Source organism: Ictidomys tridecemlineatus, chromosome X (genome assembly GCF_052094955.1).
Source record: "Ictidomys tridecemlineatus isolate mIctTri1 chromosome X, mIctTri1.hap1, whole genome shotgun sequence".
Classification (NCBI taxonomy): Eukaryota; Metazoa; Chordata; class Mammalia; order Rodentia; family Sciuridae; genus Ictidomys; species Ictidomys tridecemlineatus.
Window position 1 is genome coordinate 90,726,167 of NC_135493.1, and position 26,283 is coordinate 90,752,449.

At 36.4% G+C, this 26,283-nt stretch overlaps 1 protein-coding gene across 1 annotated transcript in view; it reads left to right on the forward strand.

Moving 5' to 3' along the window:
* The window catches only part of Efhc2 (EF-hand domain containing 2), a 179,898-nt gene that overhangs the window by 121,046 nt on the left and 32,569 nt on the right, over positions 1–26,283 (forward strand). The window contains exons 12-13 of the mRNA XM_021725577.3: positions 23,366–23,563; positions 25,299–25,391. Of these exons, the coding sequence (XP_021581252.1) occupies positions 23,366–23,563; positions 25,299–25,391 (291 nt within the window). The remainder of the gene's footprint in view (positions 1–23,365; positions 23,564–25,298; positions 25,392–26,283) is intronic.

Consider the following 26,283-nt stretch of genomic DNA (forward strand, 5'->3'; position numbering starts at 1 on the left):
TACCACTTTGAGGCTATCATGCTATGAAGAAGCTCAGTCAATACTTAAAAAAAAGAAACATATATAGGTGGTAATTTAATTGGTAGACTCAGCTGAGATCTGTTGATGGCCCTTGCCATGGATGATTCAAGTCCCCAGTTACAGAATTTTCCAAGTTAAAGCCTCAGACATTCTTCTGGGCTCTGTCTGAATTCCTGACCCACAGAATCCATGAAAAGAACAAGATGATTGTTTTTAGCCTTTTATTTTTAGGGTAATTTGTTTAACAGCAATATTAACTGGAGCAGTTCATCAGTGCATTCCAAGGAATTAAAATAAACTAAGTATTTAATCTTTGATTTTTAGGGGACTATTTGATATCCTTTAGTACCTCAAAGTCATGCTTCCTAGTTCTTTTTATAGATATGGGAAAATCCTGTGCCACACCTTGGAAGTTGCTGTTGTGAAAAGATCTGTTGTCATACATCTAATTATAATGCAGAACATGCAAAATATTCTTTGTATTTAGACCTTTCATCTGGAAGTATAGTAGGAAACTTTCCTTCTTTCACCTGAATTGAGCCAAATAGAGGCAGAAGGTTTTATGAGTTTAGATGACTTTTCCATCACAATTATAGAATTGTACACCAAGGAGTGAAACTTACTGCATGTACACTTAAAAATAAATTAAAATTAAAAAAATCAACCGTGGTCTTGGGAGAGAAGGCCAAATCTTGTTGTTAATTTTGTCTGTTTTCTATTGGCCCACGCCACCTCTTTTGATTTGTTACTATAACATCATGATTAGTTCATGATCATAGATAGCAGGGTAAATTCTAACTTTTCTTCTTCAAATCTTCCCTGACTTTCTAGACTTTTAATCATTCATATCAATTTTATTACTACTTTTTCTAGCTCTATAAAAAGTTGAATTATGGCTAAAATAATGTTGAATTTATAGGTTAATTTTGGGGCAGAATTTCTGTCACTCTGACATAGAGACTTCTCATCTATGAATATAGTATATCTTGTTTTATAATACTTTGTTGTTTGTTGCTATTGTAAATAATTTTTTTCCTAAAAATTACATTTTTAGTTGATTGTTGATGGTGTGTCTGAATACTATTGATTTTTTTAGTGTTTCTTTTATGTTGATCTCATTTTCTCTTTGAGTTCTTAGAGCCCATAAATTCTCTTAGATTTTATTTTGGTCCATATTATAAAAACTATAAAAATAACAGATTTGCATCTTCTTTTCTGATTCTTATGACATCCCCCCCCCCCGTTATTATATTGGCTAGCACTTGCAATGCAACATATAAGATAAATAACATTTGGAGGTATTCTTATCTTTTTTCTGACTTTCAAAGGAATGTTTATAATATTTCACTATTAAGTACTTCACTTGTGATAGATTTTTGGTAGACGCATATTTTCTTTAGGATTTTCACATCTTTGTTCATAAAGGAGATGGGCCTGTACTTTTTCTTTCTCCTACCGTGTTCATCTACTTCAAATAGCAGTGTTTTATAATAGCTCTTTAAAACAATTTTCACAACATTCACTCTGTGTTTCTTATGGCAGTTTGTAATAGGCAGGTATTGTCAATACTTTGAAGGTTTGCATAAATTGCCTGTCAAACCATATGATCCTTCCTGTCTTTAGTGGGTAGATTAATGACTCACTTTATGTAAGGGTATTACATTTTATTCCAACTCCCTATTTATTTTCAAGTTGCTGTTAAAAATTATATAGTTTTTAGAATTTCCATTTAATCTGATTTAAAATTTACTATAGTTTGTGTGTTTTTTAAAAATCAATTTTACTACAGTTGTTTATTCTGCTAATTTTTTAGAGCAACAGATTTCAACATGTTAACCCTTTTTTAAAACTTTGTTTTCCATTTTATTAATTCCTACTCTTATTTTTACTACCTCCTTCTTCATACTTTCTTTGTGTTTATTTTATTTTCTAACTTCTTGAATTTAACATTTGTTTCACTGATTTCAGTCTTTCTTTTCTAAGAAATGCATGTTAAGGCTTGAATGTGCCTTCCAAGTACTATTTTTACCTTTAGTGTGTTTGTTATCCTCCATATAAAATATTTTCTAGTATTATTATAATTTCTTTTGGGAGAAATAATTATATAAAAGTTTGTTTTTGAAATTTCTAAATGTGTACAGATTGGCTTTCTTTTAGTTCTTCACTTTTCATTACATTTAGGTATAAAACATGGTTTGCATGATATTGATTCTTTGATATTTATTGAGACTTGCTTTATAATTCTGGGAATAAAGTTATTTTTTGAAATGAATTTATTTTTCTCTTTTGAAGTTTAAATGGGTAAATAATTCTAGAATTATTTTCCTTTGAGCTTTTGAAGACATTATTCTATTTTACTCTCCATTATGGACATCATAAGTCTCTTATTAATATAATTATTCCTTTATAATCTTATGCCATTTTCCCTCTTGGTTGCATTTTCCTGTGTTTGGCTTTCTGCAGTTGTATTATGATATATCTTGGGACTATTTGTAATTCTTGAGTTTGAGAATTATTCTGAGTCATATATCTCTTCAAATAGCTTCTCTCATCCATTTTCTGTTTTCCTTCTTAAACTCTCACTTTTTCTCATTGTCTCTTCTCTCTCATCTCTCATTTGTTCTTATTTGTTTTCCATTATTTGCTGTGTTCTTGACATTTTCCTTAAGTCTTTCATCTAGTTAATTGATTCAATAACTTTACTGTTATGTTTACTGGTATGTTTCTGTGCTTTTCCATGGTATCAAATACTCTTCTAATGGCTTCTCTGTTTTATCTCTTTAATAATTTTAAACACAATAATGTCATGGTTTATTACTGATTTTTGTTCTGTTGTCCCAAATTCAAGGGGTACCACTAACCCTCTATTACATCTGCTGATTCTCATTCATGGAGGATTATTTCCTTTTATGTTTTATGAGCTCATCTTAAATTGTACTTTCTTTTTTCATTGCAGTGTTCCTTTGTTGCTTGGGTTCGCCCTTTAGAGTAGTTATTTTTATAAACTTTTTTTACAATTTTGAACTAATTGTAAACTTACAGCAAAGTTTTCAAAGTAGTACAGAGAGTTCCATATACCCCTCCCCCAGCATATCCTCATATTAATATCTTACCATAGCATAATTATCAAAAGAAGAAAATTAACTTTGGACAATATTGTAATGTAAAAACCTTTTTTGAAGTTTTCTGATTTTTTTAAATTTAAATTTTATTTTTTATTTAGTACATTATAGTTATACATAATAGTGGGGTTTTTGGTTTCTTTTGACATATTCATAAAAGCATATACAGGGCTGGGGTTGTGGCTCGGTGGCAGAGCACTTGCCTAGCATGTGTGAGGCAGTGGGTTTGATTATCAGCACTGCAAGTAAATAAATAAAATAAAGGTCTATCAACAACTAAAAAAAAAAGCATATATAGTAGTTTTCTCCATTTCAATCTCTGGTACTATCCCCTTACCTCCCCTCTTCCCTCTCCCCAAGCCCCTTCCCTACTCTATTGGTTGTCTTTCTATTTATTTTTTAATTGATGCATTATAGTTATATAAAAATTGGAATGCATTGTGATATATTTGTATATACACATAGCATAATGTGGCCAACTTTATTCCCCAATTCTTCCCCTTTGCCTTCCCTCTTCCTTTACCCTTGGTCCTCTGCTTCTACTCTACTGCTCTCTCTTCTGTTTTCACAAGACCCCCTCCCCTTTTGTTCTCTAGCTTCCACATAGAGAGAAAATATTCAACCCTTGACTTTCTGAGTCTGGCTTATTTCACTTAGCACGATGTTCTCCAGTTCTATCTATTTACCAGAAAATGCCATAATTTCATTATTTTTTATGGCTGGGTAGAACTACATTGTGGACTATATTTTCTTTGTCCATTCATCTGTGGCTAGACATTATAACTCGAATATTGTGGATTGTGCTGTTGTAAATATTGGTATGCATGTATCACTATAGTATACTGATTTGGGTTCTTTTGGATAAATACCAAAGAGTGGGATAGCTGGATCATATGGTATTTCCATTCCTAAGTCTTTTGAGGAATCTCTGTACTGCTTTCCAGAGTAGTTGTACTAATGTGCAATTCTACCAGCAATGTGCCTTTTCCCCTATATCCTTGCCGGCAGTTACCATTATACACTAAGGTTCTTTTTTTTGTTCCAGGATCCTACCCAGGATCACACAGTGCATTAGTCATTGTTTCTTCTTAGTCTTCTGTAATCTGTAACAGTTCCTCAGCCTTTCCTTGTTTTTATAACCTTGATACTTTAAAAAGAGTAGTGATCATTTATTTTGTAGAATGTCCTTCAATTTGGAGTTTTCTGATATTTTCTCATGGTTAGCCTGAGATAATGCGTTTTTGGAAGGAACACCACAGAAATGATGTTTTGTTCTTCTTTGTGGGTCACACTAAAGGGTTCTTAATGTCAGTGTTTTACTGCTGGTGATGTTGACCTTGATCCCTTGATTAATGTGGTAACTATCAGGTTTCTCAATTGTAAAGTCCTTTTGTAATTAATAAATAACTTGAGAGAGGTATTTTGAGTCTATGCACATCCTAATTTTCCTCAAACTTTCACCCACTAATTTTAGCATCCAGAAGTAGAACTTTCAGAGTAGTTTTGTTTTTGCCTCTCTGGCCTGGTTTATAAACTGGCCAAATATCATTTAATTTTGATGTTAATTTGTTGCCTTGGAGCTTTATATAGTGTGTGGGTAAAATAAATTTGTACTTCAAATTCATATTATGTAAAATGTTGGCTTAGAGTTCTCTCAGATAATATTTTTCATACCTAGAGACAAAGCTCTAAAAAGCCTCATTGTCATTTCTCTTGGCCAATGGGTAGAGTTTACTAATCCTTCTTTCACATCAGTTGTAGCCTTTTACAGTTCTAGCTTCTGGCACAGATTTCACATGTAGGAGTTCCAAATTGCTCCTGTCGGTGGCCATAGCCTTGTGCCTGGGAGAGCATTAAAGTTTAAGTTCTTACCTGTTAAAGGGCTGATCCCCATGTCCCCACAGCTGCTCCCTATTAGCTTGCACACCTTCCAGTCTGGCTGTCAGCTCCTCCTTTGCCTGAAAACCTAGGAAAATTTCTCTCCTTTTTTGCAAGCTCAGCCAGGAGCTTGAGTTTTAATTGCCACCTCGTCTGCCATTTTGCCACACACAATCTCTCTACCATGCCATAAGACTCTCTAAAATTACATTGGGGAAAGTACTGACTAGACACATTATTATTAGGGAATGTCACATTATTATTAACACTTATGCTGAAGTGGATTTGGCTGTGATCATGTAGGCCTAGTTAAAATCGGCTCCACTATTTAAAAATCTTAATCACTCTCAGGCTTTTCTCTTTCTATTTTTGAAGCATATCCATTCTTATAACCTTGAGTTTTATGGGATGCTAGAAAAAATTCTTGGCATTTAAGAATAAATAAACCATATAATATTGTGCCAAAACAGATAGAGTATTTCTTATGTTTCTAAAGAGTGGAAAAAGGACCAAGTCTTTTTGGAGGTTTTATATATACATATATATTTATATTGTGTTTATTTTATTTCTTTTTCCGTGATTATATTCTTGTGGGAGTGGGTAATCATTAACAGTGAAACTACTATTTCATCCAGAATACAATGTGCTAATGGTCTGTTTTCTAAATGAAGTTTCTATGAATAAAATCAGGCAGCTATGTGGCTACATAGATGCTAACAAATGACCCCATTAGTGCTACCCGTGCCTTCTTCTTTAATTAAATCTCAAACTTTGTTTAATGAATTGGGAACAGTAAGTAAATGCTAATTTGTAGTTCCTCCAAGGGAGAATTATGATGTATAAAGTAGGATATAAAATAAGAGGACACTTTGGGGCAGGAGGGTAATGACATTTAGGCTCCCACAGGCAGACCTTGCCTTACTGATTTTCATTCAAGTAAATTTTGCAACCCAAGGTTCTATGTGTAGAAGGTGTGCCTCATTATGGTGTTGAACCATGTAAGTTCACTATTCATTCATTCAGTCAACATATATTCGATACCTATTCTGTGACAGGTCCCATGGTAGGCAAGAGGTTCAAAGATGAGTCACTTGCTTCCTACACCATTTTGGAGATCGTCTCTTTTGCTATCCAGTTTTCTCCTGCCTACTTCTGCAGATATGGTCCAGATTACATTTCTTCTCTTAAGATGTTCTGACCACCCCAGTTCACAGTAATCTTTGACTCTTTGAACTCATTGCATTTTACTTGGTACCACTCAGCATATCTTTTTATTTCCACATGCATATTAATTAAAGAATAAATGAATGATCAAAGGCAGTGCCCGTGTTTGGATTCAATTTTCACTCAATAGTTAGGATCCATTTAATAGAGCATTCCTAGACTTACTTTGGCCTTTCTCAAAGGGCAATTCATTCTACCATTTACTAATAATTATAATAATAACTAACACTTATATGTTGCTTACTATGTGGCAAATGCTGCAGAAAATGCCACTGTATATTAACTTATTTATTCCACATAGCAGTCTTAAAAAGTGAATACTATCATAATTCATTTTGCAGGTGAGGAAACTGAAGAATAGAGAGGTCAAAGGAAACTACCCAGGACCAGGTATTAAGTTGCAAACCTGGGATTTACACTAGGCAGTCTAACAATTTCATTATATAAATTAAAGGTTTAGATTCTAACTAGCTTGAACTTGCTTTGTAATTCTCAGGTTCTTCATCTGCAAAATGAGAATAACTGAGGATGTTACTGGGGACATTAAATAAGTTAACATATGTGAAACACCAAGCCAGAACATACCAGGGACACTTGTTTTATTCACTTTCCCTTTCCACTGGCCACAGGAAAGTTACACTGTGGATCTAGAAAGCATGTGTATTTCCTGGATGACCTAGCAGTTGCCTCCACCAATTGTGATACCTTTTTTCTTCTCAAAATTGTCTTCCTTTAGTCTACCTTTCTGGAAAGATGTCTTCTGGGATGGGGACAGTTGGGGTAGATTTGAAAAAAAAAAAAAAAAACTTCCTGGGGTATATACTCCTTCAATTAATTTTTTATTTATTGCTATTTTGACTTATTTCAGAAATGAATTTGAGATGGGTTACAAAGACATGGACAATTCTATAACATAAAACAGATAAATAACAAAAGTAAAAGAAAACATAAAAGTAGAAAAGAATGGTGGGCCTAAAAGTGGGGCTGAGAGTGTATTTACAGGCTCTAAAGTCAGGGGTATTTACTAGCAGTGAGCCACAGGCCTGGCTCTGAGCTTCCAAGGATTCAGCACAAAATAGGAAATGGTAGGCTGGGGTTGTAGCTCAGTGGCAGAGTGCTTGCCTAGCATGTGTGAGGCACTGGGTTTGATTCTCAGCCCCACATATAAATAAATAAATATTTTTAAAAAGTAAATACTTTTAAAAAATAGGAAACCAGGATCACTTACAGGATTCATGGTGTTTCAACTGCAGCAATAATCCTTTTGCCAAGAAGGAATCTTAATGCAGAGCCCAAAAAAGACATTCTTCTCTGGCTGCTCACAAAGATGACCCTATGGTAGGTGGTCTCAGCAGCTTGGGCCCCAGATACCCAGGGATGAGCCTCAGATGGCTATTTCTGATAGTATTACTTAGAAGAAAAATGTTAACTTCCCACCAGAATGCTGTTCAGTCAAAACAATTGTGCTAGGAACATGAAGCTGGCCCAGGTGCCCAGCTTCCTGAAGTTCAGCTTCATCTGGGGCGTGAATATGCTTCTTGCTGACTTCTGAATGAAGAAGAATGCAAGGGTGGGATTTGGTAGAGTGGATTAATCATTGGTTGGCATAGTTTCAATGTTTACTAAATGGTCTCAGAATCCTAGTATTATACAAAAGAAGCATTTACTTAGCTCACAGGTCCAGAAGTTGGCTAGGGGTCATTTGATCTGGCCTGGGCCTAGATGGGACTGTTCTGTTCTACATGTCTGTCTATTCCAGAACAACCTGGTTCCAGTGTGGTGGAACCAATTGTTGGGTACCATGAGACCAAAGAGGCAGAGAGACTCAGGGTTGCACTGAGTGAGGTTTATTGGAGAGTTACATATAGTCTTGGGTGGCAGCAAAATAGGTGGATCCCTGAAATGTGGATCAGGAGGAGGGAAGTTTATATAATGGTCACAACAAAAGTGACTTCATCCAAGTTGGAATGTACCTGGTTTATCTCAAGCTAATATCAAGGATGTCAGGCATATTCAGCACCACCATCCCATAGTAAAGCTCCCACATAGCACTCTAATGATTTTGTCTATTTATAGTATGCTGGGAAACTATGTACAGAAAACAGACTAAGATTACTCAGGATGATCATGGTGGTTATGCCTCAAAATGGCTACAGTCAGGTCAAGCTGAATCCTTGTATTGTCTTTCTCCTCCAAAGAGCAGCAGGCTAAAACCCAGAAATGTTATTCTTACAGTATGGCAAAAGTACAGACAGGGAATGAAAAACATGGAAGACCTTGAAATCTGCATGCTTGGAGTTCTGCATCCTTCTATTGGCCAAAATAAGTCTTGTGGCTGACCCCATTGTCAAGGAACAGGAAACAAAATGTACCTCTTTAGAATTTGGAACAACAGAGTCACCTGGGAAAAGGTCCAGATATGGGGAGAATATGGAAAGGAGTGATGCAGTATTCCACAGAGGGGGTAGAATTCACTGTGGACAAAGCTCACTGTGTCCTGAGGGTCCCTGCTGCTGCCAGGCAGGTTTAATTTGCTTCTGTAGCAGGCTTAGACATGACATGGCCATGGCTGTGACTAGTTGCTGTTGCAGCAAATCAGTCTGGTGCAAATTGAACCCTGTGAGTGACAATTCTGTGACCTGGAAGGGACTGTGCACCAGCACCTGCCAGAGCTGCTCACTCCCTCCCTGAGCAGGGAATATGGCTGGGACCTGAAGTGGCAGGGAAGTTAGGGTTGTGACTCACAAGCAGCTTCCTTATTTTGTTTTATCTTAATTGACTCATGCTCATTTTTTTCTTTAATTTTTATAAGTAGAAGTGTAAAACACTTAATAGATGGGCATATTTATTTTATTTTTTGATTTAGAGCCATATATGCTTTACAGAGGAAGCTATCAGCATATGGATTTCTTCTATTACTTTTAAAACTGCTATATTTAGGGCTGACGCTCTGTGGTTACACGCTAGGATTCATTACATAGATTTCAGGCACACAGTGTTTAAAACAAGGAGCCAGGAACAAGTTCCCATTATATTATCTGGACTGAAAATGATTTCTTACTGACGTTGCAAAGTTTAAAAAGTTCCAGCCACTGTCAAAATTTGGTCTGTTGGGTGGTTTGCCTAGGTTGTGTCTGTGACTTCTAATTCAGATAAGTGATTTAATCCTCAGCCCAGAGCTGCCTTCCCCAAGCTCAGAATTCTTCATAGAAGACCCAGAACAAATCCAAAAATAAACCATGATGAAAATGTCAAAAAATTTTCTACTTCATATTCTGGTATGGAAGTAAATCATTTTACTCATTGATGGACTTATACTTTTTCCTTTTCTGAATTGTATCTTCATGTAGAAGACACAGTTGCCTTAATGACAAGTTGTTATTAAGTATAAGCCCAAGAGTCTACAAAGTGGTCTCGGGAAAGGGCCACTGCTTAGGTCGTGCTTATTATGAACTATACAACTCTGGGGACACTGTGCATTGACAGTCTTTTTTTGAATTTGCCTATCACTGGTTAGTGAATTGTGACAAAAATCTCACTTTCACTCTGCCACCTATCCTCTTTTTTCCTTACCAAACTTCCAACCCAAATGTGACTTCTTATTCTTCAAATCAATCTCTCTCTCTCTCTCTCTCTCTCTCTCTCTCTCTCTCTCTCTCTCTCTCTCTCTCTCCTCTTCCCAAATAAATGTGCCATCTTTTCATATTGGCACATTTATTTAAGATAGATGTGTTAAATCCTCCCTTTCCTTAACTGTTCTCTGCATATACACAGGCACATGTGTTTTTGTCCTCCATCTGTGACAGAGACTGTGGGATTTGTGATCCACAGCCACACACCGAGCCAGACTGCTCTAGGGACCTCTTTGTAAAGTTGAATGAACAGTGAAAAACTAAACGTGGATTCTCATGCAGATTCCAAGAGTGATTTGTTGGATGAAAATTGGTTTTTGTTTGTTTATTCTTAGAAACTAGTTATGTTATGATTCCAGCAAAATGTATCATAGTTTCAGCAAGAGCAGGCCATTTTGAGAAACAAACAGACCAAAACAGGGAAAATGTGTATTAAAACCTATAAAACACATATTTTCTGAATCAAAACTTGAAAGCAGAAGGCACTAATAGGAGACTGGACACCAGAGAAGACTCAATAGTAAACCAGAGAACTATCTTTAGAAACACTCCCAAATAGAACAAAATAAGAAAGGGATTGCAACAATGAGCTAGAAGAGAACAGAAATGCAGCTAGAGAGAAAACTGAACAAATGAAACTAAAGTGACATTCAAAGGTCATTTTCTAAGTAATTCTTTTTTTCCTTTTCTCTTTTGGGGAGGTGCTAGAACCCAGGGTCTTGTCTGTGCTTGGCATGCCCTCTACTACTGAACTGTGCCCATGGCCAACTAAAAAATTATTTTCTAAATGTGAAAGAAAAGTGTCTGTAAATTGAGAGAGTTCACTATTCAAAGCAAAATATATGAAAAGAGATCATAAAATAGAGCTTGGTAAAATTGTAGAAGAACATAGAAGAGACTCTTACAAAACAAAGCTTAAAAACACCAGCAGCAGCAGAAGAACCAGTGACCTAAAAACCAAAAAGCTATGACCGCAGGTAATGCAAGGAGGCACTGGATTAAATCTTCAGTGCTTTGAGGGTAAACAAACTGGGGACAAGATGTTTTTTTGTACATGGGTCAATAGAAATGTTTAAAAATCTTCAGAAAAACTGAAAATAGTTTCTTTCATAAATTGCCCAAAGTAATGCATTACTTTAGAACATCAAGAAAAAAAATCAAAACGAAGAACTCAAGGGGGGCAACAAATATTAAAATGTTAGAACAACATTGAACATTTAAGCAGATTTGATACACATATACACACACATGTAAATTCCAAGGTAAAACATTTCAAAGTGGTGAATGATATTGTTAAAATCTCGGGGCAGGGAGGCTGTACTAGGGATTGAACTTGGGGGCACTTGACTGCTGAGCCACATCCCCAGCCCTGTTTTGTATTTTATTTAGAGACATGTTCTCACTGAGTTGCTTAGTGCTTCACTTTTGCTGAGGCTGGCTTTGAACTCGTGATCCTTCTGTCTCAGCCTCCTGAGCCACTGGAATTATAAGCATGTGCCATCACACCCGGCTTGTTAAAAAAAAACTTTAAAGACAAATGACACGGTTTATACCACAGATAAGTAACCAAGACTTAGGAAGAGACAGTAGGGGAATAAGGAGCTGAATTTCCCATATTTCATCTGAGAGTAAAATCATATTTCATTCTTATCTTTGATAATTAGGTATATAAAGGTTTATAATATTTTTAAGACATTTTCAAGTTAATCTTCCTAGAATTCCAGATGGAATTGCAGAATCTAGGAGCAAACCAAGTATATAGTCTTAATTGCAAAAGAAAAGTAGAATAGAAAATAACAACATCAATACGTAAAAAATTGAAACATAAAACAAGATGGCCTGGCTGGGGAGAGGCCTAGGAGAAATTTTGACCATAAATGTAATTTCCCTGATTGCCCCTGGAACCATTATGACAGAATCTATCTGCTCCATGTTGACATGTGATCCCCTGTTTTGCTGTTTCATTTGATTCCTTGAGTCTCAATTGCCATCTTACAGGTGAAACATACCTTACCCAAAATGCTTTAGACTAGAAGTGTTTCAGGTTTCAGAGTTTTGGGGATTTTGGAATATTTGTATAGACTTTACCAGTTGAGAATCCCTAATTTAAAAAAAAACCACCCAAATGTGAATTGGATTTCAGAGCATTTTGGATTTGGGGTTTTCCAATTAGGGATACTCAGCCTGGATCAGGAATTATTCTTGTATAGTTTCTGTTAAATTTTTCTTGAGACCTCTTCTCTTCCCCTTCTTCCTTACTTGCTCAGGAACCCTAGGGATTTTACTTTGCCAAGAGAGGGTTAGACAACTGCCAAATACCACCATTGTGACTCTTTGTTGTCATAAAGCTTCTGTGAAAGACAGGGTCTGCCAGGCTGATGGATCACCACTGGGATGACTTTGCAGGTCAGAAGGTAAAAGATTAGGATTTGATGCCCCTTTAAGTTGGGTGACATGAACTTGTCTATATGCTGAAAGGAAAGGATCACCAGGGAACAAGAAATCAAGGACACAGATGGTTTGCTCCATCTGTAAAATGTGGTTTGCTCCTAGGTTCTGTAATTCCATTTGGAATTTTATGTGGATTAACTTGAAATTGCCTTAAAATATTATAAACCTCTATTTAACTAATTATCAAAGATAAGGATGAAATATTATTTTACTCTCAGATGAATAATTGATGAATTAGCATGTAGTTAAGAATGAAGAAATAGGGGCTGGGGATGTAGCTCAAGTGGTAGCGCGCTTGCCTGGCATGTGCGGGGCCCTGGATTTGATCCTCAGCACCACATAAAAAATAAAATAAAGATGTTGTATCCACTGAAAAATAAATACTAAAAAAATTCTATCTCTTTTAAAAAAAAGAATGAAGAAATAGTTACAGATGGAGTCAAGACTCAGCAAGGCCTTTTCCCATTCCCCACATGGATGTCTCAAACTTTTCTCACTCTTAAGCTCTGAACCTCATCATTTCCCTCCCATTCATAATAGAAAACCTCATCTCCAGATAAGCAGAGAATAGAGAGAGCCTGAGATATAAACTTCCCACCTGCCCCTACATCTATAACATTACACTCTTCCTTTTTCATCCAGTAGAAGGGTGTTTCTTCCACTGTCCAAAGCTAGTTTCCATGATGGCTTTGTCTCCTAGAAACTCAACAAGAGACCTAATTGATGACTCTCAGCTCTTAGTTCTTGTCCTGTTCTCTCCATCGTCCCAGTAAGCCCTCAATGGCAGACCCACCTTCCCATTTCTTCCTTAGGGCTCTGTCTGATGTCAAACTCTGTTCCTATTGTTCTTTTGCTCAACACCCTTCAAGATATTCCCTTCATCAGTAAAAGAAAACTAGGGGGGCCATGGCCCACATGTGTGCCTGTCATGATTGGGCCCCACCTGCCAGCTCCCTATTTACCTTTTGCTTTGTCTTGGCTAAGTTCTAGTCATCCTAAGAATCCCAGAGATCTCAGTTCAAATCTTGGTTTCATCTTCTCACTATTGATGTGCCCTTGAGCACACAGATAAAAATAATGATATAAAATAATAATATAAATATAATCATGAAAGAATTATCATAAGGATTAAATACGTTCATACATGTGAAACAGTTCAATGTAAAACAGTTCAATGTCTGGCATACACTGAGCACTTAATAAAATAGCTTCTGATATTAATACTCTCTGCAGCCACCACTCCCTACAGTGTACCATCTTTTTGCCTTCTTTAGTATTCGAGGATATGGTTCTTTCTCCCATTCCTCCCGTCTTCCTCCTTCCCAACCTGTTTTCCACTTCTCTGATTAACAGATTATCATTCATCTTCAAGTTCTGCTCCACTACCACCTCTGCAGTGAATCCTACCTGGCATAGACATGTGCTTGACTGGATGACAGGTCCTCTCTCTGAACTTCTAGCCATATCTTTATTGTAGCCCTTTTTTTCTGTTTTGTTGAGTTTGCTTTCCTTCTTTTCTGTCATTAACTCTAGGATACAGGGATTGAGGACTGAAGGTCAAAGCTAATCCATTGGTGTTTATACTCCATCAACTGACCTGGAGTTTAATATTCAATGTTTGTTGGATGGTTGAATAGATACATGGGCAAGGGACCCATATAGACAGAACACACTAGAAGAAATATAATTTCTTAACAAATAAGGTGAAGAGATGTTTATTAGTTATCAAATCATTACTAATTAAAACAAACCATCACTTTTACCTGTCAAATTGGGAAACACTTTGAATTTGGATGATATCCATTGCATATGGGAGGGTAAAGGCAACTTAGCACCATGAGAACTGAAGCCAGCATACTACAATAATATATGCATACTCATATATATAGCAGTAGAATACATGAGAACCAGAACCAGCCTAGGTGTCCATCAATGGATGAATGGATTTTTAAAAATGTAGTATATATGCACATTTGAGTTTTACTTAGCCATAAAGTAGAATGAAATTATGTCATTTGTAGGAAAATGAATGAAACTTGAGAGTGTTATATTAAGGGAAATAAGCCAAACTCAGAAATTCAAGGGTCATATGTTTTCTTTCATATGTAGAAGCTAGAGGGAGAAAAGGGAAAATAAGGTAGGGAGATTTCACAAAAATGGAAGGGAGACCTATAGAATAGAGCAGGGGGACCAGAGGGAGTAAGGAGGGCAGGGAAAGAGATACTGGGGAATGATACTGACCAAGTTATGTTGCTATATTATATGTGTGTGTGTGTGTGTGTGTGTGTGTGTGTGTGTGTGTGTACTTACTATGCATTAATTAAAAATTTAAAAATCAATAAATAATTACTGGCCCCAAAAAAGAATTTTTCTTTTGCTCTACTAATTGTATATCTGAAACATGGTCTAAAGGGGACAATTGTAAATACAGACAAATGTTTATGTAAATGGATCCTCATTATGACATTATTTATATAAAAAATTGAAATAAAACCTTGAAATAGCCAATAACAGAAGTACGGTTTGGTATTTTGGTTTCAGAAGAATATATGCAACACTGAAATGTTGTATTAAGTGAAAAAAGTCAATTATAAAATAAGTTCTCAACTATTAAAAAAAAGAATGGCTAAAACCCCTGTATAGAAAATAGACCTCAAAGAAAGGTATCAGGGTATTTATTTAGTTATACTTGGAGTGTCAGAAGTGTGTATGGTTTTTCTTTTCATTTTCTTCCATTCTTTCTTTCTCTCTCTTTTTTTGTGTGTGGTGCTGATATGGAATTAGAACCTCTGACATGCAAAGCAGGAGCTCAACCACAGAGCAACACTCCCAGCTCCTCTTTCCCTTTTTATCTCACTTTTATGAATTATCCAAATTTTCCATAATTGGAAATGTATTACTTTTATAATACAGTAAAGCCAATAAATTTGATATTTTAAAATGTGTTTCAAAAGTATGAATAATCTGATTATATTATTCATAATTGTTTGAAATGAGTTAAGTCTTGAATTACTAAGTTGATTATAAGCTCCTAGAGGGCACAGGGCCCATCTGGTATTTAGCCCATTTGTGATCAGTAAGTACTGGTGGGTTTGTATGGAGTCACCCTGCACATAAGGACCCTTTATCGTCGCAGTGCTCCACTTGGTCTTGTAGGCCTCTAAAACATCTGGTAACCAAGCAAGAAACAGTTAAATACAAAAAGCCAAACAAGTGTAATTTGCTTGGAGACAAATGATCCCTGAACACAGTGTAGGTGTTAATGAAAAGGAAGGTGATAGAAAATGAGGAACTTTGCTTGAAAACAAAATGAATATTTACTCTTTCCTGCCCACATTGCAAGTTAGTCACCATTATCCAGACTTGCATTTGCTTTACCAAGAAGTGTTCACACAATTTAAAATTAAAAAACAATTCATTATTGCTTTAGTTCATTTAAATGCATACTATACCAAATTGCAGAATAATTATAGATGCATGTTTTGAAGCATGTCTAAAATTTTGCCTCTATGAAGAATAGACTGTTAATGTTTTATAGCAATCACTCTTTTTTTAAAAAAGAGAGAGTGAGAGAGGAGAGAGAGAGAATTTTCAATATTTATTTTTTAGTTCTTGGCGGACACAACATCTTTGTTGGTATGTGGTACTGAGGATCGAACCCGGGCCGCACGCATGCGAGGCGAGCACGCTACCGCTTGAGCCACATTCCCAGCCCTATAGCAATCACTCTTAATGGCATGAGAATATCTTTTTGTTTGGCTACCTTTAAACAGCCTTGAAGTTGAATGTACCAAGACATACTGAATTTCAAACTAAATAAATTAAAATTACCATATACATTCCACTACATGTCAAAACAGGAAAAGTTGTAGTATTTGATGTGAAATGAGGATGAGAGTAGTAATACAGAAAACAAGAACTGTGTACATTTATTTGGAATAAGAGAACAGGGCCAATGATTTTCAATGTGACTGTACTTCTGTTTTAGAAAATTTATCAAAAAGTCATTTTTCAAAATAGATGAATTTGGCAGTAATTACTTATACTATCATAAGCTTCTTTCATTTCAAAAGGATTTATTTCAAGGTTCTTTGTGTGTGTTTGTCATTAAGAACTTGATAAAAATTAGAGGAATTTGCTGCTAAGATGTTGAGTTCCTTTGCCAATTAAATATGACCCAAATGAAGACAGCATCTCTTTATATGTAACAGAGAGTGAAAGAGGGCATTACATTTGATTTCTAAAAATTGAGTATTTGTGGAGCTTTTGAGACTGATCCAGTGTATAAAGTAATGCCCACCTGGAGCTTGATACTTTATCACTTCAGACTTACTCCTGAATATGTCTATTTAAAACAAGTGGACCATTTTCCCTTTATATGCTGAAGATAAATTCAAATATTTCAGAGTCATCAAAAACATTTTACATTACTCTAAGATAAACTTAATTAAGAGAAGCTATGCTTTAAGTAGCTTCAGTTGAAATTAACTTCATTGTGAGATGATGAGAATTATAGAGAAATGCTCGCATTTATTGAGCATTTGTAGTTCCAGGCACTATGCTAAATGCTTTTCATATCTTGATAACTTCATCCTCAATTTTGATCTGTTCAGAAAACTATTTATTATACAGGCCTTACTGTGTGCCAGGAGCCATTTAAGGTATTATGGATTCAGCAGTGAACAAAATAAATCAATAGCCCTGCCCTCTGTGGAATTTACATTCTAGTTGTGGAGAAATGATGAAGATGATATGTAAAATAAGGACATTCTAGACCAGGTTAAGGTATAATGAATGGCACTGAGGAGAAGAAAGCAGGGAAAGGGCTAAAGTTGTAGAGGAAGGAGTTGAACAAAAGGCTTTATGGAGAAACTGATATCTAAACAGGTGAGAAGACACCCTATAAGAGGTAAAAGACCGGACTGTAACTTTCTGGGGGAAGAATGTTTCATCCAGCTAGAAGGTATGGCAAGTACAGAGACCCTGAGGTTGGAACATGCCTGGCTTGTTTCAGGAAAAGCAAGGAGAGCAGTGAGGTGCATTCAGAGGGGAAAGATGGGAGGGTCAGAGTGGATGAGTTTTGAGAGACAGAAGAGGAGGGGCCATCATGAGGCTTTTGGGTTCTGCTTTGAGAGAGTTGGCAAGCCCTCAGGGGGTTTTGAACAGGATAGTGGCCTGATGTTTAGTAGGATCATCCTGGCTCCAATGGCAAAAGAAAATTCTGTGACACATATGATGATTACCAATTTTACCGATAAGGAACTAAGGCACAGAGAAGTTAAGTAATTTACCATAGTTTCCATTTAAAAGTGAAATAATGGAACTGGACTTTTAATCCAGGACTGTGTAATTTCAAAGTTCACACTTTCCTCACTAGACCACATCACCTCCCAATTGAAAACAGGTTTTCAGTCTTGGCTGGAATGGATGATTTTCTTATGGTCTGCAGTGACCCCCTTTGCCTCCTTTCCTCTGGAGTTCCTTGGACTCTCTGGCAAGGCCACTATGTTACACAACTCCAGAGAAAACCACTTATACAATAAGTCTATAAATGCACTTTCTAGAGATGGACATTGCACAGTTCAAATGGCTATATGTAATGGCAAGGTTCTCTGATGAAGCTGAAGAATTTGTAAATGGCTTTGAACTCCAGTTGGAGTCCAGTTTTGAACCCTTAACAAAGTCTGTTTGGTTAGACATTTTTATTGGCCCCACTTGGATGCATCTTTCCATCTCTCCTTACTCTAACACAGCTCTCTGGCAGTGCACAAATCAAATAGTATGCCATACTAGGATGTAGTGACAGTAAGGCAGCAGTTTCAGATTAGGCCACAGGTGTAAGAGAAAGCCTGGGGGAGTGTAGGATGTGAGCAGGTGTGTGTGGCTTCTGATTAGAGGAAGGAAAACACATTTTATTCGATGAATATCAAATTGAATGGAGTGAGAAAGAGTGCTACCTAGTTGTGATCAAAACTGCTGCTTGGTTTAATTTAGGCTCAACCAGATTTTCTTGCAAGCCTTTGGGCCTAGGTTTAGGCTCTTGAGGTCTTGTTTGTGCCAAAACTAATTTTTAAAGTTTATTTGAAAGACATTGCTTAGACTTTGAATGATTCAATATGTAAGAAAATACCGTGAGATTCAGAGCTTTAAAAGGAAGTTTTGATTCACTATTACTTGACTGGATGACTTTAATGGAATTATGTCTTGTAAAACTGTTTAACATTTCATGTTTCAAAAATTCTGCATAGTTACCTCAATAACCTAGAGCAGTTTGGCATTTTTTTTTCAGTTTTATGACTTTAATTACAAAACCAGAGAAAATCATGGCAGTATCCCTTATGAAAGTAACTAAATAATAGTGTTATAATACAGTATTATACTGTATAAAATATGTTGGGTAAAGACAAAGGTAAGTTGACCTTTGAATCCTTAATATTTGCTAATATCAACCAGCAAGCACATGATCAGTACAATTCATAACCACTTTTTAAATGCATTTTTATTCCCCTTAAATGAGTGAGCAAGAAGTACTGAGATCAGATGATGGCATCAGATCTTATTTCAGTTCACTCTGAAGTTATAAGTGAGGAATGTCTATGCTTGATGGAATTTGGACCTTTGTTTTTGCAATTGCTACAAAGCAAAAGTGAAGTGTGCAGAAAAATGTTTGGTATTTTCCCAACGGGTTAAATGTAGAGTTACTGTATGACCCAGCAATCCTACTCAGGAGTACATATACCCAAAAGAACTGAAGACAGATGTTCAAACAAAATCTTTTACACACGTTCATAGCAGTACTATTGACAATAGTCAAAAGGTAGAAATGCTGGGTTCAGTGGTGCACGCCTATAATTCCAGTGGCTTGGGAGGCTGAGGCAGGAGGATCATGAGTTCAAAGCCAGCTTCAGCAAAAGTGAGGTGCTAAGCAACTCAGTGAGACCCTGTCTCTAAATAAAATACAAAATAGGGCTGGGGATGTGGCTCAGTGGTCAAGTGCCCCTGAGTTCAATCCCTAGTACCACCCCCCCAAAAAAAGGGTAGAAACAACCCAAATATCCATCAGAGCAAATGGATAAGCCAAATGTAGTGCATTCATATAATGGTTTATTTTTCAGTCATAAAAACGAATGAAATACCTAAGCATGTTACAGCATGAATGAACCCTGAAAACATGTATTAAGGAAGAAAAGCAAGTCACTAAAGACCACATATGATTCCATTTATATGAGATATCCAGAATTGTCAAATCCAGAGGTAGAAAGCAAATTGGTGGTTGCTGGGTAGGAGAGAGGACTGTGGGGAGGAAGGAAAGGAGAGTAACTGCTTAATGGGCATGGGGTTTCTTTGAGATGATGAAAATGTTTTGGAACTAGATAAAAGTGGTGGTTGCACAATATTGCCAATGTCATAAATGTCACAAATGGTGAATTTCATGCCATGTGTACTTTGTCACAATAAAAATGGAGTGTACTACTTTTAAAAAGATCCTAATTCTTTGAGGCCTATTAAAAGTTTTGTTTGTTTGTTTTGTTTTGTTGGTACCAGGGATTGAACTCAGGGGTGCTTAACTGCTGAGTCCTTTTTAATATTTTGTCTAGAGATAGGGTCTCCCTTAGGGCCTTGCTAAGTTGCTGAGGCTGGCTTTGAACTCATGATCCTCCTGCCTCAGGATCCCAAGTGGCTGGGATTACAGGTGTGCGCCACCATGCCCAACTAGATAAAATGGAGCAAGTCCTAAAAAAGGCACACATGGCAAATGCAGGGCAAAGTAGTGGCAGCCTGTTGAGATCTGCAAAGCGAGACTGAGATGCCATGGTTGAGATCCCTGGTTCAGCAATCTGCCTCCTGTGGATATTGCAGCCACAGGGGTAGCTGCTGCAAGTCCTCTGATGCCCTGCAGGACTGATGACAGTTTTAAGTATGGCATAGCTTGTTAGAAGCTCTCACATAATGCCATGTAATGCTGTGGAATACTGAGCTGTTTAAAATCCAAGCATACAAAATCCCAGCAGATATAAATTTTAACTGCAGTGAAGCCAGGATAATTTCAGTTTATCCAATGAAAAGGAAAATAAACTTTTATGATCTGGTGGTACTATAATAAGTTTAGTTAAAGGTGCGTGGAAAGTTTCTAGTTATTGCTGCACATGTTTTTTTTTTTTCCCTTGTCCTTGGGTGTGCGCCGCTTGCTCTTCTTCACACACTAGTCTACTTGCAAAAGGAAAAAGCTGTTTGAAAGGTTTTATTTCTGATAATGAAAGTTATATTTGATTGTTACAAAAGCTGAGAAAAATGAAAATGCCTTTTAAAAAAAGAAATCTTGGCAATGAAGGATACTGCTATTGATGTTTTGGTCCATCTCTTCCCTGTGTTTTCTTTCTCCTTATGACTCTATATGCACCTATATATTGAGTTTCACTGGGATCATGTTACATCAACATAGCCCAAACATCTCTTTTTTTCCAGTTGTAGATGGACACAATACCTTTATTTTATTTATTTATTTTTATGTGGTGCTGAGGATTGAACCCAGGGCCTCACATGCTAGGCAAGTGCTCTATCTAACACTGAGCCATAACCCCAGTCCCTGCCTAGACATCTTTTATACAAACAAATACCAATCAACAAAGCATTAATAGTTGTATTGTGTTTCATTTTATGTATGATCGTGACTGATTATTCCATGACCAATGCTGCAAATGAGCCAGGGCTTTCCTTGTAGCACCTCTTCTATGATCAGTTACCCACCCTGTCAGAGATGGCTGGTGACTCAATGTTTCTGAAATTATTTTCTCTTACCTTTTTGTGCTGGCTAAGGATAGTCCTCAAAAGAGAGGTAATGAATTGTCTTATTCCATTTTCTGTTGCTATTACAAGATACCTGAGACACAGTAATTTACAATAAATAGACACATGTTGGGCTCATGATTCTGGAATGTGTGAAGTCCAAGAGCATGATGTGGGCATCTGCTTGGCATTTTGTGAGGGCCTTGCTGCATCATGACATGGTGGGAGGTATCACATGGCACAACAGCAAGGTTACTAGCTCAGGTCTCTCTTCTTCTTATAAAGCTGCTAATGCCATCATAGTGGCCCTACCTTACCTTCATGACCTCATCTAATCCTGATTACCTCCTGAAAGTCTATCTTCTAACCATTAACACATGAATTGGAGGATTAGATTTCCAACCCATGAACTTTGGGGACACACATTCAAACTATAGCATGGATAGTAAAAGGAAGAGAGGAACATTTAAAAAAATCAGCTCAAAATCCCCTGCCTTTAGGAAGTTTCACCTGAGCTCCACTCCACTTCTATTCTCTCTTCTTTCCCAACGGAGGACTGGGGATAGAGGAATATACAGAAGCATGGGCTTTGAAGCCAGACAGCATTTTCATTCTGGATTTTGTGATATTGGGTGGATAACTTAACATTTCTGTGTCTCAGTGTTCTCATCTGTAAAATGGGGATGATAATAGTACCTTACCTCTTAGATCAGATGAGACAATCCATGCTAAAAGTACCTGGCAGCAGATGACCAGGCATATAGCAAGACCACAGTAAATGGTAGAGGTTGTTATTGCTATTACTCATTTCATTCAATTGGCTCTACAATCTTGTAGCTTTGAGATCTCATCTGTATGCTTGGAGTATGGACTGAAAAGTTCAGATGCCAGAGTATCTTTTATAGTGTTTTCCATAGAGTGATCCCCTTGTCAGATTTCCTGATTGATTATCTGACCTGACTCTCTGAAATTATGGGCTCCCCTTGATTGAATTTGGCCCTCATTTCCCATTAAAAATATAAAACCAAACCAAAAAACTCAAAACCTTGAGAAGTAGATGTAGGTAAAATGCATTTCCTTTGGAAAGAACATTATGGGCTTTCTTAGACTCGAAATTCTATGGGAACCTAGAATTTTTTTTTTCTGTACTGGAGATTGAACCCAGGGGTGCTTAACCACTGACCCACAGCCATTTTTACCTTTTTTAAAATTTCATTTAGAGACAGGGTCTCACTAAGTTGTTTAGGGCCTCACTAAGTTGCTGAGGCTGGATTGAATTTGTAATCAATCCTCTTGCCTCAGCCTCCTGGGCCACTGGGATTACAGGTATGTGCCATTGTACTCAGCTAGAATTCTTAAATGATAGTGATAATGGCCAGAATTATCTAAAAGAACTAAAAGCCATTCTTCTCAAAAACCAATCTAGAATAAAATTTTATTCCTTTATTTGGGATTTGGGGGAGTTGAATTATTTGGGAGTTTGGGGAGTTGAATTATTTCAAGTAAGAAAGTTTTTCTATTGGAAGCTAATTCATGTAACCACCATAATATTTTTGCATTTTAATCACTTATATAATTCTTCCTAATGTATGCTACATAGTCTATAGCTTCACACAGGACACGCTGAAAACAAAATAGTATTGTTATGCTTTGGGCCTCCATTGTTAATATGTTGTTATTATTTATTTTTTATCTTTGCCAAATAATCTCACTGCCATTTGCCTTCTAAAGAGTCAGACAAATGTATCCTTACATAACTCTTTTAACTTTCCTCTTATTTTTAAGTTTTTACTTTTTATTACAGAAAAGTGCATAATTGCTTTCCCCATCCCCAAAACACAGTTCTGATTTATTGATTCATAAATTTTGTGTCCTGGGAAACCAGAAACCTAAGTCAGTTACTATTTTGTGTAAGGAAGTTTAATAGACATTTTTAAAGTCATGAACTTAGTGACAGGTATTTTGACCATTCAAGGACTTCAACAATTTACTTCTTGGTTGTAGGCTATTACCTGATAGAAATTTGACTCTGGAAAAAAATGCCATTTTGCTTATAAACCATAGTACTGATGATTTCTCATTCTAGCATTTGTACCTTCCTGCTGCTAAAGTATAAGAATTAAGTTAAAAGACGTTAATTTTCTGACCTCTACACTGTTGGTAAGAGTTTCATGAAATGAAATTTGGATCTTTTTAATAGAAGGAGAGGTAAAAATATTCTTAGATATCATTTTCCTATTTCCTTTACAGAGATTTATTGATGAATGTAACATCTGGGAGGCTTATAGACCAGGAGGTTATCACCATTGCACGCCACTACCGTGTGCCTGAGGACATGAGTACAGATGTGAATATCTTAATTGCACAGGCCCATGAAAAGCTCAAGAAAAATATATTTGAAAATTTTGACAGACTCATTTTTAACTGTGTGTATGAAGATCGAGAAAAGTAAGCTTCATTTTATTGATTCTAATAAATCATTTAAGTTTATGTGAACCTGAGTAATGAAGGAATTTATATTCATCCAAAAGGGCAAAAAGAAAATTGATATGTCTCATCATACTCTACCTTTTAACAAAGACACCTTAAATACTTAGGGGACAGGGGAGGCCCTATGTCTTTAAAAGAATAGGCTCTCCCCTTTTATTTTCATTTGCTTCTAGAAGTTTTCAACTGAAGCATAGTAAATCAAGACATTAGCAGATTTAATTCCAAGATATCTTCTTACATTGTTTTAGTACTAATTGGGATTTATAAATGTGACTTTTATAATACACAGGGCAGGGAATTTATAATTAAACTTTCTACAGAATTTCTTTGAAATTATTCTTCTTGGGGCTAGGGTTGTAGCTCAGTGGTAGAGTGCTTGCCTCGAATGTGTGAGGCACTGGGTTCGATTCTCAGCACCACATGTAAATAAAAAATAAAAGTCCATCAACAACTAAAATGAATAAATAAAATTTAGAATAAATCATTTCTTCTTAAATGTAATGATGTTTAGCGCAATCTATTTCTAGTACACTGAACATGTGTGTGTACAGTTTTATTAAACCATTGTTCTGTACAAATGGATCCAAACATCTCACTATGTTTTGGATTTCATCTTATCCATAGATATGATATAGTGGGGAGACATAAAAATTATTGATTTTATCTGGAGTTAGAAAAATCTTAGTTCTCACTCTAGCTTCTAGCCCTTTTACTACATACCACTGCCATTTCTCTTCCCTCTGACCCCCTTGTTGATCCCGACTTGAAGTCTACACCCAAATGACCAGCTACATGCCCTAAGTATCTTTGAAGGTGCCATAGTTTCTCTAATCTATAATGCATCCTTATTGAAATATTATTTTTCATTAAAGCTTTAAGCTTCCTTGAACCTCCCAGAGGATCTTTTGACTGGTCTTTGCATAATTCTGGCTCTACCTTCAACCATGGTGGTGCCCCTTCCCCAGGGTGAGGAACCTGATCCTCCTTTGCTAAATGAAAACTTCTTGGGAGTATTGGGGTTGCTTAATCAGACAGCATGGGGTTCTTATAGATCCAACAACCTTTGATTGGAGATATCAACATTCTCATTGCAAAGAAAAGAGCCCACTTTCTTTCTTGTTGTTTCTCATTTTGCATAGTGCCTAGGAAAACATCGGCCAAGTGAGACTACTGAAATGACCATTGGGCCTCCTCTAGAGTCGTTTTGACTTGCATTGGACAAAATCAAAGTGAATGTTAAGGCCCCAGCTGGGTTTGGATCCAAAAAAAAAGACCAGAAAAATGCCCTCAAGTCATATCATACTTGTGTTGGAGGCTCTAGATGCCTGTCAAATTAGGAGATGTTTTCAGATATCAAAACTGTTTTTGACTAGTGGTCAAGAATGCAGATCGATTACTAAGAGCAACACTCGTGGTTACAGCCTTAATAGGCAGTACTATCACCAACCAAGAATCTGAATCTTGAAGGAGAGGCCTTCATAAGGACAGAATCTGGTGACCTCTAAAATGGAAAAAGTTGGTGAAATGCAATATGACTGTTTTTCCTTACTATGAACTCCAATACAAGTTCTCATACTTACTTTCATGTGCATATTTTAGGACATATCACATTTGTATTTTTTTTCTTATAACATGCAATTTTACCAGAGAGACACAAAGTATATAAAAGTCAATACATTTTGTTTTAATGCAGAAAACATGTATTACCCACCAAAGACATCCAAAGGCTGTGCAAGTCCTCCAGGTTACCTTTGAGTGATGATCTTCTAGGAAACTTACTATCCAGGTAAGTAAGATATCCCCATGATGGGATTCTTCTGCATATTTTTGTTTTAGAGACAATTTCTGTTTTTACATCTACCTTTAATTACCCTTAAATTGACCATAACTATTTTGATTATATCACTGAAGAGCCACTTCCATTTAAATACTATAAAAGGAGAAGTTAGTCATGATTTTAAATGTTAGAGAGCCTATTATGAATTATTATCATTTTGACATTATCACACTTACATATATATAGGTTTCTGAGACAAAATTAAATGTACAACTTGACTGATTATGAGAACATTAGATGTAAAATTTGGGGTAGGTTTTTTGAAGCAGTAGTTCCTGATGACTAAAAACATGTGGTAAAAGGATCTAGGGTTATTAGCATAGGACTTGCTGGAGCACTATATATAAAATAATATACAGATTATGATGCCATAAAAGGAAAACATAATGAATTGCTTTCTAAAACACATTGCTTCTATTGAACATGACTTCTGACTTTCTGGCAGCACCTGTCCAATTCCTCAGATTCTGGTCATCTTTTATGTTTCCTATGGTATTGCTCCAGCTCCTCCACTGACTTAGATGTCTTGATAATTTTGACATTTTTGGCTTCATGTTAGGCATTGTAATCATTGATTTGGATGCATTATTTTATTTATTTTTTGAGAATAACATAGTGTGGTCAGAACTATTATCCTTCCTGTCTTATACATGAGAATGTTGAGGTTTAGAGAAATAAGGTAGTTTGCCTAGTCTTACAGTCTAGAAGAAGCAGCGTTGTGACTTGATCCCTGAACCTTTTAAATGTGCATGCCTTGATTCTAACAAATTTTCTTTTGTACTAGAGATCAAACCCAGGACCTTGTACATGCTATGTAAGTGCTCTACCCCTGAGCTAAAAC